Source organism: Entelurus aequoreus, linkage group LG22 (assembly GCF_033978785.1).
Source record: "Entelurus aequoreus isolate RoL-2023_Sb linkage group LG22, RoL_Eaeq_v1.1, whole genome shotgun sequence".
Taxonomy (NCBI): Eukaryota; Metazoa; Chordata; class Actinopteri; order Syngnathiformes; family Syngnathidae; genus Entelurus; species Entelurus aequoreus.
In genome coordinates this window covers 12496783-12518790 of record NC_084752.1, presented here as the reverse complement: position 1 = coordinate 12518790, position 22008 = coordinate 12496783, and the positions used below count along the sequence as shown (strand labels likewise).

Sequence of the window (22008 nt, the reverse complement as noted above, 5' to 3'; positions counted from 1 at the left end):
AAAGGATTTGCAAATCATTATATTCTGTTTTTATTTACCATTTACACAACGTGCCAGCTTCACTGGTTTTGGGGTTTGTATATAGCACTTTTTTAGTTTCACAAAGTGCTGCATAGTAGTTAAAATACATATTTAAATCAGTGTAAAACTAAGCATAGTCTAGTGTAAAAAACATTTAATCTTAAAAAGAAAAAGAAAATGTGAGTGAAAAAAAAAACTTACAACACACCACCAGTACTTTTGTGCAAAAATTGGTCTCCTCAGTTCCCAAACGTTTACTGAGTGTTGTTAAAAGGAAAGGCCATGCAACACAGTGGTAAAAATACCTCTGTGCCAACTTTTTTTTTTATATGTTGCTGCCATTAAATTCTAAGTTAATGATTATTTGCAAAAATAAATTAAGTTTCTCAGTTCCAACGTTAAATATCTTGTCTTTGCAGTCTATTCAATTGAATATAAGTTGAAAAGGATTTGCAAATCATTGTATTCTGTTTTTATTTACCCTTTACACAACGTGCCAACTTCACTGGTTTTGGGTTTTGTAAAATAATTCTCCATCTCTTTAATTATACAGCTTGAATTCTGATGTTCCAACATTGATTACATTTTGTTGAATTCTATAACTTCTCTCTGTTTTCCACAGTGAATCCTTCAAAAGCGTCCTTGAAGTCAATAAAATTTAGGACAAATGAATGTCGGGACTATGCCTATAATGACATTTGTCGAATGAAACGGCGTGCAGCAACACAATGCCACAGGTACCCTGGTGACGGGAAGGATATGATGGAATAGTTCTAGTTCCTTTTACACAACACTACACCCAGCACATCTTAGTGTCTTGCCATTGCTTCAACATGGCTGCCGTGTTTAAATCTCACGGCCCTCAAGTCAGCATTGAAATAGGCGAATATGAGCCATTTCCTACAAATGATGAACACAAGACGCCACCAAGTAGGTACATTTGGATGCATTATTTGTTTCACCTGTGCATGTACAATTCCTGTCTGCATGGGTGATGCTGGTATGAAAGTATACTGTAATGTTACAGTAGGAAATGTACATCATTTTAATACTGGATAAGTAAATGAAGCTACTTGTTCAGTGAGGTTTAGCGGTCGAAGAAAAATACTTGTTTCGTTGGTGGGGCTAAGTTTGTCACTTATATTAGAATATTCATGACATGTAGGCTGATGTCTGACTGCTTGATCGCGTTCCGCATTTGCCCATATAAGGGCATCCTGCCTGGACTTTAGATAAAACAGTTGCCACTTTCTGAGCAAATAAATAACATGCATTCAAGTACAAAACTTGCTATAACCTTTTGACAATAAAATTGAATTTGTGTCCAAATATTAGGGTATTTTTTTAAGTTTAAATTATGCAAGAAAGTAATTTTTGTGATTAATCAAAATGCAAAGGTGTGATTAATCTGATTATATTATGCTAGATCCACTCGACGTCCATTGCACCGGTTTCTAATTTTTTTCCCATTGGGTTGAGTTTTTTCTTGCCCTGATGTGGGATCTGATTGTTGTCGTTGTGGCTTGTGCAGCCCTTTGAGACACTCGTGATTTAAGGCTTTATAAGTAAACATTGATTGATTATATAATTTAATCGTTTGACAGCACTAATATTGAAGTGCGTAGAGTTGCAGTTACCATGGCAACACTATTGCAACCAATTTTTAAAAGGTTAATTGAAGTGAGTTTTTATTGTTAAATGTGTGCATTTCCTTGTTATACTGCATGAATGCGAGTGTGTGTGCGTGTGTGTGTTGTACAGGATTCAAACATGTCCACGTGGTTCTGCTGGCCTTTGGAATTCTGTGTGTCCTTCAAGCGGTCCTTAACATCACTCTGAGACTGGCTCACAGCGAAGCAGTTGAAAAAGGTAAACAAAGAAGAAAACAGGAGTTTGTTTCTCAAATGGAAGATTATAGTCCATGCAGGCCCTGTCATGTTGCATTAAAAGGTGCATGAAAAATGTCAATGGACGGGGCGCTTCATATTAAATTTGACCACAATCGTGTTCCTAGCCACTTCCTGCTCCATCCCTGGTAAGAATACGATGCCAAATTCCACTGCACTGTCTCACTGTTCTCCTTAGTTTGGTAATGGACATTTGTTAATGTTTGTAAATAAACAGTACAGGTCACCACTTTGTCAACAAATGCGTGAGCAAATTGTTGAACAGTTTAAGAAAAACCTTTCTCAACCAGCTATTGCAAGGAATTTAGGGATTTCACCATCTACGGTCCGTAATATCATCAAAGGGTTCAGTTAATCTGGATAAATCACTGCACGTAAGCAGCTAAGTCCGTGATCTTCGATCCCACAGGCTGTACTGCATCAACAAGCGACATCAGTGTGTAAAGGATTTCACCACATGGGCTCAGGAACACTTCAGAAACCCACTGTCAGTAACTACAGTTGGTCGCTACATCTGTAAGTGCAAGTTAAAACTCTCCTATGCAAGGCGAAAACCGTTTATCAACAACACCCAGAAACGCCGTCGGCTTCGCTGGGCCTGAGCTCATCTAAGATGGACTGATACAAAGTGGAAAAGTGTTCTATGGTCTGACGAGTCCACATTTCAAATTGTTTTTGGAAACTGTGGACGTCGTGTCCTCCGGACCAAAGAGGAAAAGAACCATCCGGACTGTTATAGGCGCAAAGTTGAAAAGCCAGCATCTGTGATGGTATGGGGGTGTATTAGTGCCCAAGACATGGGTAACTTACACATCTGTGAAGGCACCATTAATGCTGAAAGGTACATACAGATTTTGGAGCAACATATGTTGACATCCAAGCAACGTTACCATGGACGCCCCTGCTTATTTCAGCAAGACAATGCCAAGCCACGTGTTACATCAACGTGGCTTCATAGTAAAAGAGTGCGGGTACTAGACTGGCCTGCCTGTAGTCCAGACCTGTCTCCTATTGAAAATGTGTGGCGCATTATGAAGCCTAAAATGCCACAACGGAGACCCCGGACTGTTGAACAACTTAAGCTGTACATCGAGCAAGAATGGGAAAGAATTCCACCAGAGAAGCTTTAAAAATGTGTCTCCTCAGTTCCCAAACGTTTACTGAGTGTTGTTAAAAGGAAAGGCCATGTAACACAGGGGTGAACATGCCCTTTCCCAACTACTTTGGCACGTGTTGCAGCCATGAAATTCTAAGTTAATTATTATTTGCAAAAAAAAAAACAAAGTTTATGAGTTTGAACATCAAATATGTTGTCTTTGTAGTGCATTCAATTGAATATGGGTTGAAAAGGATTTGAAAATCATTGTATTCCGTTTATATTTACATCTAACACAATTTCCCAACTCATATGGAAACGGGGTTTGTACTAACATCTTGTAGTTTTTTGTTTTTTTTACATATGTAGTATAATATACAAAGATACAAAGAATTGCTATTGTGACATCTAGTGGACACATTTAGAACAGCAGTTTCTTTCATTCAAAATTTTTTGGCTAATTTTTATACTTAGCAAACTCATCCCGCGGGCCGGATAAAACCGGTTTGCGGGCCTGATCCGGCCCACGGGCCGTACGTTTGACACCACTGCTGTATATTAAAGGGAGTAAACACGAAAGTCCGTCTCCGTTCCTCCGTTTCGGCACGCTCCGATCCGTGGTAGGTTTTGTCAAAAAAGGAAAAAATAATTGCCTTAAACCAAAAATAGAAATGAACTAAATCTCCTCCAATCCAATCCACTTTATTTGTATAGCACATATAAACAACAACAATGTTTCCAAAGTGCTGCACAACAATATTAAAAACAATATTCAAATATGACCCTTAGCTCCACCAATGACTGAATAAAAACAAAAAATAAATAAATATAAAAATAAATATGATTAAAAACGATTTTAAAGGGTAAAACCAATTAAAACAATAAATTAAAATTTTTAAACACTGGTTACATGATATTGTCATATTTCTCTTTATGTCATTTCCTCAAAGTGACAGAAAAACAAAACACAACCTGCCATATTGTATGATTCTACCATGTTGGCAAAATACAAACACATATTTTATTATATTTTGTTGATTTAACAAGGAAAACCATTTTGTCAAACATTTATTGTGATTCATTGTCATTTTCAGCTCAATGCGTCACACTTGATGTGGTTAATTGTTTGTAATTATACAGTTGGCCAGCAGGTGGTGTCTTGTGCCGAAGGTTGCATTAAAGCTTCGAGAAATTCTCGAATCAATTGGCTCAAGTGGTTCAATCACCCGACCATCACTAATACATAGCATAACCCATTTCAAAAGTAAAATAATGTTACTTCATCCCTTGTCGGTCACAAATATTGCAAAATAGCTGATTTACTTCTTCTCCGCTCTGCACACATTCTTCTTCGGCGGTTCGACGTTGACCCACGCCCACATTGAGCCGCGCCCCGATCCACGGACGGCAGCTAGGGGTTTCTCGGTTCGTGTACCTTCCGTTCTTTCCATTTCCAATTCTGAAACGCCAATCAAAAAACAAAATTAGGGCCGTTTTTCGATTTTTACTATATATGGCAGATTTGAAAACAAACAAAAAAGGGTTGATTTTCATTCAAATATTGCCATAAAATTGGGCTGTTTTCCTTTTATGGGTTTTTATTTTTACAGATAAACACAAAAATCGAATATATGCTCATCCAAAATGCAAAAATGCGTGTTTATCTGTTTGTTGACAAATTGAACCGGAAGCCGTATTTTAAGGTCCGGGTACCATTCTATTTCCAATAGGTGAGGGCGGACGTACGTCACTTCCGCTTACCAATCCCCTAGCAACCGGGAATTCGTTGAAAACAAACCAGCTCACAGCGAACACAGCATTGACAGAAAAAGCATTTAACGAGCGTTGTGGCTTGGAAGTCGGCGTTAAATCCTTCATTTACGCATTTTTACTTATTCGCATATCGTGTGAAAAAACGAAAATGTATTATTTGCGTCAGACTCGCCTCAGTTAACTTTAAAGCTTCTCAAGCTTAGCTTAGCTTGCTAGTTAGCTTAGCCTGCGCGCTACTAAGAAAGAGACGCGGAAGTTATCAACAACAAGATCAAGTGTTAGTGTATAAAATATTGAGAGATTTGAGGGCTACATGTATTGTTTAAGTACAACAAAGGGGAGTTTAAACAGAGAAGGGGGAGGTGGCAAAATAACCTAATAAGGAAAGTAATACCAAGATTACGGGTAAATAATACTGGAATGTCCGGCAAAAAACCCCAAAAGAAAGCAGACTGACCCCTAGTAGCCTGGTCCTTGTAAGTGGTAGCCTTATGAAGGCGCAGTACAGCAGGCGAATAATGTACAAAATATATGTCTTTGTATTGAAAAGTCTTGCAGACAGCATTTTGCAACTGTCTTGAAAAGTTGATTAAATGGCAACATGAAAATTATAGGGTTTATTGGTTTTTAAAAACCCAACTGTTAAGTGCAAATTTAAACGAAACCGGTTTTCAAAAATAGCTAGCTAGGCTATAGACTATATAGTATATTACTTACTTAACTTAATCCTCTTCTTCCCGGATGGGAAATAAGGCTTCGACGACTCCACGCCATTCATCTCGCTGCTGTGCTAGTGTCTGTGCCTCGCCCCATGTAAGCTTCATCTCTTTCAGCTCCCCTTCAACTGTTCTTCGCCAGGTGTTCTTTGGCCGCCCTGGCTTACGTTTTCCATCTTAACGCTGCCTTTGGTATCCTCTCGTTGTCCGGTTTTCGAAAATAGCTTGCTAGGCTATAGACTATATAGTATATACCGCATGTTATTTTTGTACAACAACAACTTCAGCTGTCGAACGTTATAAGGTACAAATTCAACAAGTACAACATTAGCACGGACGGTATAGCCAAGTTGTGGTTAAGAAGGTGGATTTTTGTTCCTTATATTTACCAGAAACGAAGTGATCCGAACACACGACCCGGGACTTTGGGGGACTCCAGTGAGAACCGTCCTCGTTTTCCCGGTGTAAAGCTGCGAGCCATTTGTCTCGTCTCTGTGGGCTTTTATCACGCTTTGGCAGAACAAAATGCAACCTTTGTTTTCCCTGTTTCCAGTTGTGGTTAGCACAACCAAAAACAACACAGTTTTTCGGCATTTTGGAGGCAGAATGACGGGTTTAACCAGCGTAGGTCGACAGGTTAAAGAGTAATGGCAACGGTTTGTTTTCAACGCCAGTCTGGTTGCTATGGCTCGAAGAACCCGTATGTAGCTCAGTTGCCCGGATGTCGGCCCTCACCTATTCTTAAAATGCAAATTAAAAAAAAACAAATTCCGGGCCATTTTTTCTCATTTAATTTCTGAAACAAAAGTTGGACAACTATTTCATGACACTTTTTCAAAACGACAATAGGACTCCTGCTGAACAAAGATGTTACTGTTATGCTAAAAACATGCTAAACGTAAAGGAAAAGCTTTAAAAAATACTGCTTCCGGTTCAATTTGTCGCCACACATAACCACGCATTTTTGCATTTTGGATAAACATTTTTTTCGATTTTTGTGTTTATCGTAAAATAAAAATCCATAAAAGGAAAACGGCAAAAAATCAAATTTTATGGCAATATTTTAATGAAAATCAACCCCTTTTTGTTTGTTTTAAAATATGCCGTATATAATAACAATTGAAAATCGGCACTAATTTTATTTTTTGATTTGCGTTTCAGAACTGGAAATATACGGACCTTTTCCTTTTCGGGATTTTAATTTTTTTCAGAAAAACACAAAAATCGAAAAAATGCAAAAATGCGGGGTTATCTGTGTGATGACAAATTGAACCAGAAGCAGTATTTAAAGCTTTTCCATCGCGTTAAGCATGTTTTTAGAATAATAACACCAACACCTATGTTCAGCAGGAGCCCTGTTATCGTTTATTAAAAAAAAGTGTCATTGAATAGTTGTCCAACTTTTGTTTTAGAAATAGAAAAAATGGCCCAAAATTTGTTTTTTGATTACACGGACCCTTCTCGCTCAAACGGCACAATTGTCCTCCCCCCGCTTAGCTAAGACACACTTCCGGTTCCTGTCTACTGCGCTAAGCCTTTTGGTTAATGTAGTATATAAACATTTACCTACACACGTCTCCTAACCTCCTAGTTTACATGGATTTATATTCGTCTTTATCAGAGGTGGTCCTTGCTAGAATGAAATACAATTTATTTGGAAGCGGTTTGTGCTGTGTGGCCAATGTACCTGTCCTTTTTACAGCTCAGTCATAGTTTTATACTGAGGGTGGCAAGTTGGGTCCACCGATTTTCCGCCTTGGAGGGTAAGCTTACTTCCACCTCGAATTCTAAATAAAACCGAGGCGGAAATGTGCCTGCCCGTGGGTGGGATGGGTTTAGGTGTAAATTACCTGCACCAGAGGAGATTTTTTTGGAAAAGGAGAAATTTTACGTCTCCGTTTTAGAAAGACTGGCCAGCAAATTGCCACCCTTACCTTGAACCAAATGTGCTGCCTTCTCTATATAAAAAGGACCACTAATAGAAATTGGTGCCGGTAGTGTAGAAAACTGGCAAGTTTTGTTTTGATCTTTTTTTTCTGCATGGGACCACTGATCTATAAGCTGACACAGAGTTTTGTATTTAATTATATAGGTAATGTCTGTTTTTAGCATTTCTTTTTACAAAATGAAAATATCAAAATGGCCTTCACATACTTGGATTTTTTTAGGATGTGGCCCTTGGTGAAAAATAATGTACACCATATAATAACATATTGTACATTCCAAACATTTCTTGTTCAATGTGTACATTAAAAAAAATTATAATAATGAAATACATTGGGAATTGTGTAATAATATCATGAGGAGATAATGCATTAATCGGGCAATTTCCCGAAGGCTTTCAAAACTGCAGTCATTAAACCTCTTCTAAAAAAGCAGAGCCTAGATGCCTCTGTTATCAACAACTACAGACCAATTTCAAATCTACCATTCATAAGTAAAATAATTGAGAAAGTTGTCCTCCAACAACTAAATCACTTCTTGGCTTCTACTGGCTGCCACAACAACTTCCAGTCAGGATTTCGACCTCTTCATAGCACAGAGACGGCCCTTCTTAAAGTTATAAATGACATCCGTCTAAACACAGACTCTGGCAAAACTTCAGTATTAATGCTTTTGGACCTCAGTGCTGCATTTGACACTGTCGACCACTCAATACTTTTGGACAGGTTGGAAAACTGGGTGGGGATCTCAGGCACAGTTTTAAGCTGGTTCAAGTCATATCTACAAGATAGGAACTATTTTGTTTCCATTGGTGACTTTGTATCAGAACCAACCAACGTAACGTGTGGAGTCCCCCAAGGTTCAATCTTGGGGCCGACTTTATTTAACATCTATATGCTCCCACTAGGACAAATCATGCAAAATAATAACATTGACCATCATTGCTATGACACCCAAATCTATGTAGCGCTATCACCAAATGACTATCGCCCCATAGATCTTCTGTGCCAGTGCATTGAGCAAGTCAAACACTGGATGTGCCAAAATTTCCTACAACTAAATGAAGATAAAACTGAGATAATTGTTTTTGGTGCTAAAAAAGAAAGGTTTAAAGTCATCCAACACCTTCAATCACTGTCCCTGAAAACCTCAAATAAAGCCAGAAATCTTGGGGTTATTTTAGATTCTGATTTACATTTCGACAGTCACATCAAATCAGTAACAAAATCGGCCTACTATCACCTCAAAAATGTAAAAAGACTTAGAGGGCTCATGTCAGCTCAAGTCTTTGAAAAACTTGTACATGCCTTTATTACCAGTAGGCTAGACTATTGTAATGGTCTCCTTGCAGGTCTTCCCAAAAAAACTGTCAGGCAGCTACAGCTTGTTCAGAACGCTGCTGCTAGAGTTCTAACAAAGACCAAAAAATGTGAGCACATTACACCAATTCTTAAATCCTTACATTGGCTCCCTGTACATCAGAGAATTGATTTCAAAATCCTCCTGCTCACATATAAATCACTACACGGTCTAGGGCCCAAGTATATCACTGATATGCTCCCACTATATAAGCCCTCTAGATCACTAAGATCTTCTGAGACCAATCTGTTAGCGGTTCCAAGAGTAAACTCAAATCAAGGGAGAGCATCATTCAGTCACTATGCAACAAATAGCTGGAATAAACTTCCTGAAGATGTTAGACTCTCCCCAACTCTCACTACTTTTAAAACTAGACTGAAGACTTTTATGTTCACCTTAGCTTTCAGCTAAATCTTTTAATCTTTTAACTTTTAACGTCTGCACTGTTTTTATTTTTATTGTCTGCATTTTAATTTTGCTTTTATTTTCTTTCATTTCACTTTGTTGTCTGTGAAGCACTTTGAGTCTGCCTTGAGTATGAAAAGCGCTATACAAATAAAGTTGCCTTGCCTTGCCTTGCCTAATACCGTATTTTCCAGACCATAGGGCGCACCAGATTATAGGGCGCATCAAAGGGGTCATATTATCATAATTTTTTTCTAAATGTAAAACACTTCCTTGTGGTCTACATAACATGTGATGGTGGTTCTTTGGTCAAAATGTTGCATAGATTATGTTTTACAGATCATCTTCAAGCCGCTTTCTGACAGTCGCTTCAGGATGCTCCGTTCTGTGGGCGGTCTTATTTACGTGGCTCACCTTCGACAGAGTCTTCTCCCCGTCATCTTTGTTGTAGCGGTGTAGCGTGCAAGGACGGGAGTGGAAGAAGTGTCAAAAGATGGAGCTAACTGTTTTAATGACATTCAGACTTTACTTCAATCAATAACGGAGCAGCATCTCCTCATCCGTGGCTCACTAGTGCAACAACAACGCCGGAAATGTGTCCCGTGAACAACCGTCCGACCGAAACTCTAATAACTAAAGTTCCTTGGGTGAATAATGTAAACTCACTACACCGGTATGTTTTAGCACTTTCATGGCACATTTACTGACAGATATAAGTAAGAACTTTACACTACTTTATATTAGAAATGGCAACAGCGGAGGATGAATGTCCCATAACAAGAAGATAGAGAAAAAGAAGAAGCTTATCGACTACGGTATCGGCACGGACTGTCAAGTCGGGAGCACGCAAATTTTCAAAACTTATGCAGCTCCCAAATACAGATCAGCAGGTACCAGAAGGTAAGAAAAGTTGCTTTTGCATAATATTGCGAACCAAAGCGGCAGATAGTATGTTTTACCTTATACACACACCATAATAATACTCGTATGTTGAAGCACAGTACAATCCATCAAGCGGTGCGGCTTCATAACTTAACAAAATCGTACTAACACATTTTGATAGATTTTTGAGAACCGTGTGTGCTTTATATTTTCAATGGAACGTATACAATTTTGGTGTTGCAGTCTATACGTATCTCTTATGTGTGACTGCCATCATATTGCTGTCTACACGTATCTCTTATGTGTGACTGCCATTTACTGGTTACACTTATCATTTCACCATGTACCAAATAAAATAGCTTCGAGGTCGATAAGCACAACCAATACTGTTCCGTACATTAGGCGCACTGTCGAATTTTGAGAAAATGCAAGGATTTTAAGTGTGCCTTATAGTCCGAAAAATACAGTATAATAATTATTACAAGCGGCCCTCGAAGAGCAGCCATAACTGCGATGTGGCCCTAAATTAAAAACAAGTTTCACACCCCTGTTTTAGATGAACAATCACTTTTCAGCCTGAAACCTGTCTGCAACTTGTGGGCGACAGAGCAGACCGCAAGGAAGCCTCTGGTGGTGTTTCTTTCTGCAAATATAATGAATAGAATACTAGTTTAACTAATCGCCTTCAGAACTGAACTGTTCTCTTCTTGCTGCAGTAATATACAAATGTAGCTTTCATTCAAAGGGTGTGTGGAGCTTTTTCATCTGATTGACCCGGTCTTTGTGCAGGTGAGACAGGAGACATCGGTGTAGGTGAGACAGGAGACATCGGTGTAGGTGAGACAGGAGACATCTCTATCTGTCCACAGGGGTGGCTCCTGTTCGGCTCCAGTTGTTACTACGTTTCCTCACAGAGGAAGAGTTGGGACAGCAGCCGACGAGACTGTCTGCAGAGACACGCTGATCTGGTCATCATCAACAGCAGACAGGAACAGGTAAACAATGTGCTGCTTGATGGATGGACTTTTGTTATAAAAGCAAGGAACTTCTTCCAATGTTGCACCTTTGAAGGTTTTCTTTTCTTTTCCTCTTTTTTTTTTAGTTAGAGAGTGCTTTGACCAAGTGTGACCAAGGGTCTCCAATCAGAGCAGCTCTGAAAAGCCTGATCCTGATAATATACGCCATTTTTGTAGTGTCATTGTCAAATTTAAAATGAGAATAGGTAAGGACCCCAGTTATGGTCCCATTGGGGTTTCCAGTCCACACCTTCAAACTAAGCACTTTTTTCAGAAAATAATATAAGCCAACCCCCCTTTTTTTCAGTGTATTCAAACTCCTATTTGTCAGTCTTAGTAGCACTTCGACACTTTGATTGTTGGGAAGAAAAACATAATCAGGTTGTTTGTTTTTCGAAAGAGCCAAAAGCAAAGACCTTGAATTGTACAAAACCCAAAACCAGTGAAGCTGGCACATTTTGTAAATCGTAAATAAAAGTAGAATACAATGATTTGCTAATCCTTTTCAACTTATATTTAATTGAATAGACTGCAAAGACAAGATATTTAATGTTCGAACTGAGAAACTTTTTTTTTTTTTTTGCAAATAATAATTTACGTAGAATTTAATGGAAGCAACACATTGCAAAAAAAGTTGACACAGGGGCATTTTTACCACTGTGTTACATGGCCTTTCCTTTTAACAACACTCAGTAAACGTTTGGGAACTGAGGAGACCAATTTTTAAAGCTTTTCAGGTGGAATTATTTCCCATTCTTGCTTGATGTACAGCTTAAGTTGTTCAACAGTCAACGGGGGTGTCCGTTGTTGTATTTTAGGCTTCATAATGCGCCACACATTTTCAATGGGAGACAGGTCTGGACTACAGGCAGGCCAGTCTAGTACCCGCACTCTTTTACTATGAAGCCACGCTGTTGTAACACGTGCAGAATGTGGCTTGGCATTGTCTTGCTGAAATAAGCAGGGGCGTCCATGATAAAAGTTGCTTGTATGACAACATATGTTGCTCCAAAACTTGTATGTACCTTTCAGCATTAATGGTGCTTTCACAGATGTGTAAGTTACCCATGTCTTGGGCACTATTACACCCTCATACCTTCACAGATGCTGGCTTTTGAACTTTGCGCTTATAACAGCCCGGATGGTTCTCATACTCTTTGGTCCGGAGGACATGACTTCCACAGTTTCCAAAAACAATTTGAAATGTGGACTCATCCGACCACAGAACACTTTTCCACTTTGCATCAGTCCATCCTAGATGAGCTCGGGCCCAGGGTGTTGTTGATAAATGGCTTTCGCTTTGCATAATAGAGTTTTAACTTGCACTTACAGATGTATCGACAAACTGTAGTTACTCACTGACAGTGGTTTTCTGAAGTGTTCCTGAGCCCATGTGGTGATATCCTTTACACATTGATGTCGCTTTTTGATGCAGTACCGAAGGTCACAGGCATTTAGATGTTTATTACGCTTACGTGCAGTGATTTCTCCAGATTCTCTGAACCTTTTGATGATATTACGGACCGTAGATGGTGAAATCCCTAAATTCTTAGACAGAGAAATGTTGTTCTTAAACTGTTGGAAAATTTGCTCACGCATTTGTTGACAAAGTGGTGACCCTCGCCCCATCCTTTTTTGGTGAATGACTGAGCATTTCATGGAAGCTGCTTTTATACCCAATCATGGCACCCACCTGTTCCCAATTGGCCTCTTCACCTGTGGGATGTTCCAAATAAGTGTTTGATGATCATTCCTCAACTTTCTCAGTCTTTTTTGCCACTTGTGCCGGCTTTTTTTAAACATGTTGCAGGCATAACAAAAATAACAACGTTTACCAGTGCTAACGTTAAGTATCTTGTCTCTGCAGTCTATTTAATTGAATTTAGTTTGAAAAGGATTTGCAAACCATTGTATTTGGTTTTTATTTACGAATTACACAACGTGCCAACTTCACTGGTTTTGGGTTTTGTATAAGGTGAATGGATATTCTTAAATTTCCACAGATGAAAATGAGCAACTATGCTATTACATTTACATCCTGTACAGAAGTGGAGGTTCATCAATGTCCCAAATGGATGCATATTATTTTCTGTTTGCGCCCTTTAAACTTTTGCTTACTTGGAAATTGAGAGAATCACCTTTAAACGTCTGTGCTGTGACAGGCATTTCTCACAGGGTTCACCAAGGCAGCCTGGATCGGAATGTCAGACAGGGTTCAGGAGGGAAACTGGATCTGGGTGGACGGAACACCGGTCAACAAAGACAAGTGAGCATCAAAATTATTACACAATACAGTATTCATGTTTCACCTGTGCTGCATTTTTATGCAGCAATGAACTAGAATTTAATTTAGAGGAGTCAATGTGCAACTTGTATTACTGTCCTGTGCATCAACACACATGTTTAAATACCAAACTGGTACCCTAACGAGAGTAGGGAAGGGAATCATATGGCCCCATTACTAGGTGGATCTCGTGTGAGAGAAAGGAGAGGGGTTCATCATTTTCCAATGCAGTCTGCTGAAGATGATGGAAAGCGCCACTCTACATAGTATGTGACGAGCCACAAAACACATTTTTAAGATATTCAACACTCTACTGCTATCTGGCGGCTAAAGTGGATAGTGCATCCCCCAATTCATCACGTTTCATGTGTCAGGTAAACTGCGACAAATGGGGCCTTATGAATCCCCTTCCTACTGTATATCACCTAGCACTGTTAGCATCTTTGAAGTACTTTTGAAGCAAACTGATTGTTGGGTTTTTGTGCTTATCTTCATTGATTCATTTGTTTGGGTTTGGACCCTCAAAGACAAAGGCAGTGTTAGCAAAAAGTAAAATTGTTATTGGCTTCCTCACATAGAGCACATTTGTCAATAGGCAAAAAATACAAATATTATTGTATTAGTTTATTTCAAACATGCATAGTTAAATTTTTTCAGTTTCTCATTTACATGTCTGAAAAAGGAGTAGGACGAACCAGAACTTATTTAATACTACCCCTTTTCCGCTTCATAACAATGTCTAACATTAGTTAGTTCACTTCCTGTGCTCATTTTGTAACACAAGCAAGGTATAAAATGAAACATTTTAAGGAATTAATTGTAGGAAATGTAAATTAAAGGGGACCTATGATGATTTGAATCCTTGTGGTCTAGATCATTTTCATTGGATATTATTTATGATTTTGCGTAAATTTTGCTCCAAAAATATATATATATATATATATATATATATATATATATACACTACCGTTCAAAAGTTTGGGGTCACCCAAATAATTTTGTGGAATAGCCTTCATTTCTAAGAACAAGAATAGACTGTCGCGTTTCAGATGAAAGGTCTCTTTTTCTGGCCATTTTGAGCGTTTAATTGACCCCACAAATGTGATGCTCCATAAACTCAATCTGCTCAAAGGAAGGTCAGTTTTGTAGCTTCTGTAACGAGCTAAACTGTTTTCAGATGTGTGAACATGATTGCACAAGGGTTTTCTAATCATCAATTAGCCTTCTGAGCCAATGAGCAAACACATTGTACCATTAGAACACTGGAGTGATAGTTGCTGGAAATGGGCCTCTATACACCTATGTAGATATTGGACCAAAAGCCAGACATTTGCAGCTAGAATAGTCATTTACCACATTAGCAATGTATAGAGTGTATTTCTTTAAAGTTAAGACTAGTTTAAAGTTATCTTCATTGAAAAATAAGGACATTTTAATGTGACCCCAAACTTTTAACATACATATATATATATTAGGGCTGTGAATCTTTGGGTGTCCCACGATTCGATTCAATATCGATTCTTGGGGTCACGATTCGATTCAAAATCAATTTTTTTTCAGTTTAACACGATTCTCGGTTCAAAAACGATTTTTTCCAGATTCAAAATGATTCTCTATTCATTCAATACATAGGATTTCAGCAGGGTAGTAGATTTTTGTAAAAAGCTTTTATAATGGTAAAGGACAATGTTTTATCAACTGATTGCAATAATGTAAATTTGTTTGAACTATTAAATGAACCAAAAATATGACTTATTTTATTTTTGTGAAAATATTGGACACAGTGTGTTGTCAAGTTTATGAGATGTGATGCAAGTGTAAGCCACTGTGACACTATTGTTCTTTTTTTTTTATTTTTATAAATGTCGAATGATAATGTCAATGAGGGATTTTTAATCACTGCTATGTTGAAATTGTAACTAATATTGATACTGTTGTTGATAATATTCATTTTTGTTTCACTACTTTTGGTTTGTTCTGTGTCGTGTTTGTGTCTCCTCTCAATTGCTCTGTTTATTGCAGTTCTGAGTGTTGCTGGGTCGGGTTTGGTTTTGGAATTGGATTGCATTGTTATGGTATTGCTGCGTATTGTTTTGTTGGATTGATTAATAAAAAATAAAAATACTTTTTTTTAAAATAAATAAATAAATAATAAAAATAAAAATAAATCGATTTTTTAAAAATGGGAATCGATTCTGAATCGCACAACGTGAGAATCGCGATTCGAATTCGAATCGATTTTTTCCCACACCCCTAATATATATATCGCAGAGTGATATAAGTTGACAGGCTGACACCTCAAATTGATCTCTGAACGGCGCAAGATACGAAATTGTTGGAAAAAACAAGTTAAAGTGCCGCAAGTCGCTAAAGAAGCAACTGCCGTTAAGACACAAGCAAGAGGCAGTGACGTCAGTGACTGCCGCGATGCGAAAAGGTAAATGAAAGATTGAAATCCCGAAACCTTTGGGGTCAGCTGTTACAGAACACAACTGGGAACAAGATTTGAGGTTGGACACAGGACATGATGGGAATCAAGAAGTGATACTACAAATACTTGAAGAAATGAAAGAAGAAATGAAATAAATGAAAAAAGAAATGAAAGAAGAAATGAAAGAAGAAATGAAAGAATTGAAAGAATATCTGAGAAAAGTAACAACAGAAAACCAACAAGATGTGAAAAGTCTGCAGGAAAATATAGAAAATCTGCAATCTCAGAACAACAGAAGAAATAATGAATCCACTGAAATGGGCAAACGAATGAAGACCCTTCAAGAAGACAACAACATGCTGAGGAATATCATAGATGAAATGGATCAGGACAAACGAATGAATGATATCATCGTGACTGGGCACCGAATTAAACCAAGATCCTATGCGAAAGCTGTGAATAATGAAGGTGAACCAGATGAAATGGATATGATCTCAGCAGAACAGCAAGTGGTCAACTTTCTGCAATCAAAGGACATTGAAATTGACATTAATACCATCGAAACATGCATCCCACTGAACGGAAGAAACAACAACGCCACTCCAGTCGTGCTCGTGAAACTCGTAAACAGAAAATCTAAAATGGCATTGCTGAGACAGGGAAAGAAGCTGAAGGGAACAAATGTGTACATGAATGAGCATCTCACAAAACGCAATGCTGGAATCGCCAAGAAAGCACGCGACTTGAGGAAGCAGGGAAAAATCCAGGGAACTTGGAGCATCAACTGTAAAATCTACATCAAGCTGAATGGAGGTCCAGAAGCAAGAGTAATTGTTGTCCATGACATCAAGGACCTGGACAATTTTTAAAGTTTACACAGCTACCAAAACAACGATGATAATGGACTCTGACAGAAAACAAACACCCAAATTCAGCATCGACACTACTACGTTCCAAGGGACGACTAAACAAGAGGACCTACATTCAGGATTGCATCCACCTACGCTTATTGAGATTATTGAAACAACATCAAAGATTGTTGAACAAGAAAATATGGAACTAAAAAATTTCTGCAACAAAGATCACAAAAACCAGGATTTGGAAAATGATATAGATCCAGATACAAATTTTTTCTCCCACATCAGTAATAATTGTTTTTATTATACGGATGATCAATATAATAGCAACATTACATGCGATAACAAATTGTCAATTATTCATTTTAATAGCAGAAGCTTGTATGCAAACTACAACAACATTAAGAACTTTTTGGAACACATCAACGAACCATTCAAAGTGATTGCTGTTACAGAAACATGGATTGATGATAAAAAAAAGGAATAGATTTTGATCTGGAGGGATATGAACTAAACTACATCAACAGAACCAACAAAAATGGAGGAGGAGTAGCTGTGTATGTGATGAAGAACCTGAACTACAAAGTGGTAAAAAACATGTCATTTGCTATAGATAATATCTTAGAATGTATAACCATTGAAATATGTCAGGAAAAAAGCAAAAACATTTTCATCAGTTGTATATATAGATCACCTAAGTCAAGTATAGAAACATTTGAAGAATGGATCAAGGCTACTTACATGGATAATGGTCAAAGAATAATGTTCTTATGTGGTGACTTTAATATTGACTTATTGAACCCTAACAAGCAAAAGTCTATTGATGACTTCATTGATACAGCATCAGTTTATATCCAAAAATCACAAAGCCAAGTAGAATCACAGCACACTGTGCCACGCTTATTGATAATATTTTTACCAATGAGTTTGACAATAACACTACAAGTGGTCTACTTATAACCGACGTTAGTGATCATCTGCCAGTTTTTACAATATATGATGGACACTACAAGAAGAACATGGAAGACAAAAGGACATTTCGAAGACTGTGCACAGAGAAGAGGATGACTGCTTTCAAAATTGAGCTACAAAAGCAAGATTTGGACAATGTGTACAATGAAAAAGAGGTTGATGAAGCATATGAACATTTCTTAAACAAGTTCATAATACTTTATGACAAACATTGTCCATGGATACAACTTAGTAATAAACAGAGAAAGAATAATCAACCATGGATGACAAAAGGATTAAAAAATGCTTGTAAGAAGAATACACTATATAGAGAATTTATAGCACAAAGAACTATAGAGGCAGAAATTAAGTACAAAAAGTATAAAATCAAGTTAACAGACATACTACGATCATGTAGAAAAGAATATTACAGTGAATTATTGGACAGGAACAAAAATAATATGAGAGCAACATGGGGCATCCTCAATAGCATTATTAAAAATGGCACAAAGAGGGACTACTCTCAATACTTTTTAGACGGAAATAAAAACAATGACAACATAAAGGAAGTAGTTGAAAGCTTCAATAATTATTTTGTAAATATTGGACCAAAATTGGAAGAAAGGATTCCAGACCCAGTTCCAATTGAGGACTATAATGATACCATAGAGCGAAATCCCAACTCCATGTTCCTCAGTAATGTGACACAGGAGGAAATAGTTACAATCGTGAAAAAATGTAAATCTAAGACTTCAACTGATTGTAATGGAATTGATATGGAAATGATAAAAAAGGTTATAGAAGAGATCTCAGGACCATTAATGTATATTAGTAATTAGTAAACAGGTACATTCCCAAACAAAATGAAAATAGCTAAAGTTGCACCAATTTATAAGACTGGAGATAAACATCAATTTACAAATTATAGACCTGTTTCTTTACTTCCACAATTTTCTAAAATCATTGAAAAACTGTTTAATAACAGATTAGAGAGTTTCATAAATAAAAATAGAATACTCGAAGAGAACCATTATGGATACAGAGCTAATGTCTCAACTTCAATGGCTTTAATTGAAATTACAGAAGAAATTACCAATGCAATAGACAGTAAAAAATGTGCAGCAGCAGTTTTTATGGATCTAACTAAAGCATTTGACACAATTAATCACAATATTTTAATCAAAAAACTAGAACGATATGGCATCAGAGGGTTAGTCTTAAACTGGATAAGAAGTTATCTAACGAACAGGAAACAATACGTGAAGCTAGGCGAACACATGTCTACAACGCTAAATATATCCTGTGGTGTACCTCAGGGATCAATATTAGGACCTAAATTATTCAATCTCTATATAAATGACATTTGTAAAGTTACAAAAGATTTAAAGTTAGTATTATTTGCGGATGATACAACAGCGTTTTGTTCAGGAGAGAACACACAGGAGATAATACAAATAATAACAGAAGAAATTAACAAATTAAAAAGATGGTTTGACAAAAACAGACTATCGTTGAATCTTAGTAAAACTAAAATAATGCTATTTGGTAATAGTAGAAGAGAAAGTCAAACACAAATACAAATAGACGGAATAGAAATTGAAAGAGTAAATGAAACCAAATTTCTAGGTATAATGATTGATGATAAATTGAACTGGAAATCTCACGTAAAAAATATACAACATAAAGTAGCAAGAAACACGTCAATAATGAATAAAGCAAAACATGTTCTAGACAAAAAATCACTTCATATTCTATACTGCTCACTAGTGTTACCATATCTGAGCTACTGTGTAGAAATATGGGGAAATAATTACAAAAGTACACTTCGTCATTAACGGTGTTACAAAAAAGATCAGTTAGAATAATACATAATGTTGGATATAGAGAACATACAAATCATTTATTTATTGAATCAAAGATACTGAAATTCCATGACATAGTGAATTTGCAAACAGCTAAAATTATGCACAAAGCAAACTATAACCTGCTACCCAAGAATATACAACAATTCTTCTCAAAAAAAAGAGGAGAAATATAATCTTAGAGAAAAACGTAATTTAAAACATTTGTTTGCACGTACAACACTTAAGACCTTCAGTATATCAGTATGTGGAATTAAATTATGGAATGGATTAAGCAAAGCAATCAAACAATGTACTAATATGATCCACTTCAAGAAACTCTTCAAACTTAAAGTGTTTACAAAGTACAAAGAAGAAGAACCATGACAAACATTTTCAATTTATTTCATCCATCCATTCATTAATTCTTAAAGTAATCTTACTTATCTCATCATATGAAATATGACTTTCTTCACCAATTATTATTATTAAATTCTTACTATTATTTATTTATTTATTTTTATTGTGATTACCTATGGAGTTTATTGTGAATAAATTGAGAACAGGAAGTGAATAAAAAAATTTCAGCAACTGTTATGTAAAGAAAAGGGGTAGGATTAAATAAGCTCTGCTTCTTCCTACTCCTTTTCGAACATGTTGAAAAGAGAAACTGGAAATTGTGATGTATCATGTTGTATGCTTGCATGTTCAAAATAAACTCAAACTCTAACTCTAACTCTAACTCTATATAATGTTTAGGTATATAAACATACTATCATGTTCCACGTCTATTGATCGTACTTATTACTTACAGCACATCGCTGTACTTATGTATAGTCTTATTTTTTTTATTTTTTTTAAACTCATGGATTGAACTGCACATCCAGTTCCCTTTCGCAGCATTTCCACGGGTTTAGCCCTTTCACAGATACACAATGTTCTCTGGAGGTTAAGAACACTGCCAGTTGGAAAGCGGCTGCAGGTGTGCCTGGTTGCTCTGCAATAGAAGTAAAGGAATCTGAGGAATATTTATTCAAAATAAAAGACATGAAGAAAAAAACATAAGGTGACAGCTGGATGATGGGGATTGATTTTCTTTCCTACTGGACATTTACATGATTCCTGGTAATGTTTTGGTTTCCTTCTGTAGGCTGGAATGGTCCCCGGGGCAGCCTGACGGCGCATTTGGAGGCGAAGACTGTGGTGATCTTCGTACGATGATCAACTTTCTTGGTTTGAATGATTTTAATTGCAGTGCCAGATCCCAGTGGATTTGTGAGAAAGAACTCTTGTTATGAAATGTGTCCTCTCTTTTATCTACTTCAATAAAATTATATTTGTTATCACTCTAAATCCAAAACACCACCTCATCCCAAAAAGAGAACCTCTTATGAGTTTATGAATGATTGAATTAACTGCAGATTACATCCACCTTCCTCGTTGGTAGCCGCTAGACAAGACATTAAAAACAGGATATACAAATATAAAAGCATACATAGAAAAACATAGTTTATTACCAACCACCAATGAATTTGGCCCTATAGTATTGACCCCTGTGGTTCCCCGCAGACACTTATATTAAGACATGTAAAAACAATGAACACACGTTACAATCTGAGGTCATATCAGTTCTCTGTTAAGTCAATATGCAGTACAGACAAGTATAAGTAGCAAATACAGTAATATGTTATCAGTTTCAAGTAATAGTACAAACCATTAAAACAAAATGTTGAAGGGGGAGGACTAGGCTGGTGACGTCACAACTGCATCTTATTTAAAAAAATTTTTTTCCCTGTGATGAGGTGGCGACTTGTCCAGGGTGTACCCCGCCTTCCGCCCGATTGTAGCTGAGATAGGCTCCAGCAACCCCCGCGACCCCAAAAGGGACAAGCGGTAGAAAATGGATGGATGGATGGATTTTAAATGTCACTATGATAATTATGATTATGATGTACTAACATTATGATGTCAGTATATATTTGATTATGTTGTTAGTATATATTTGATAGTATTTATCTGTATCATGAATCAATTTAAGTGGACCCCAACTTAAACAAGTTGAAAAACTTATTTGGGTGTTACCATTTAGTGGTCAATTGTACGGAATATGTACTTCACTGTGCAATCTACTAATAAAAGTTTAAATCAATCAATCAAAAACTATTCTATAATATATATATTTTTTTAAAAATCGAACTATAACGTCATTGACTTAACCATCACTGACCACAAGATGGCGCTAATGTTCTATTTAAGTTTTCTTCATGGAAGATAGATTGCAGTTTACATTCCTTAGTAATTTGCTGTAATTGATTGGAAAATATTACACAGGATTTTATGGTTGATCTAACAAATCAAATATGTATTCATTGATTGTACAGCTAAATAGGAAGGAGAGCAAATGAAGAAGAAGTTGCAGTTGACAAGCGGCTGGCGACGGGGTGTTGGCCAATGACCTTGGCTGGGGGGCGGGACTTCCGGGGAGAGATAGGGAAGTGACTTAAGAGGGAGACACACACTGGAGT

At 37.0% G+C, this 22008-nt stretch overlaps 1 protein-coding gene across 1 annotated transcript; it reads left to right on the top strand.

The window, feature by feature from the left end:
* The first annotated feature begins 854 nt into the window (after nucleotides 1–854).
* LOC133639881 (CD209 antigen-like protein E) lies at nucleotides 855–20822 on the top strand. Its single transcript, XM_062033552.1, has 5 exons — nucleotides 855–951; nucleotides 1783–1890; nucleotides 10893–11098; nucleotides 13282–13385; nucleotides 20634–20822. Exons 1-5 carry the CDS (start codon nucleotides 855–857, stop codon nucleotides 20779–20781), a joined length of 663 nt encoding a protein of 220 aa, XP_061889536.1. The 3' UTR covers nucleotides 20782–20822.
* Nucleotides 20823–22008: the final 1186 nt, after the last annotated feature.

Coding starts and splice junctions, on each gene's coding strand:
- LOC133639881 (XM_062033552.1), top strand. CDS start 855: ATGGCTGCCGTGTTTAAATCTCACGGCCCTCAAGTCAGCATTGAAATA. Junction 952..1,782: donor TGAACACAAGACGCCACCAA/GTAGGTACATTT, acceptor TGTGTTGTACAG/GATTCAAACATGTCCACGTG. Junction 1,891..10,892: donor CAGCGAAGCAGTTGAAAAAG/GTAAACAAAGAA, acceptor GTCTTTGTGCAG/GTGAGACAGGAGACATCGGT.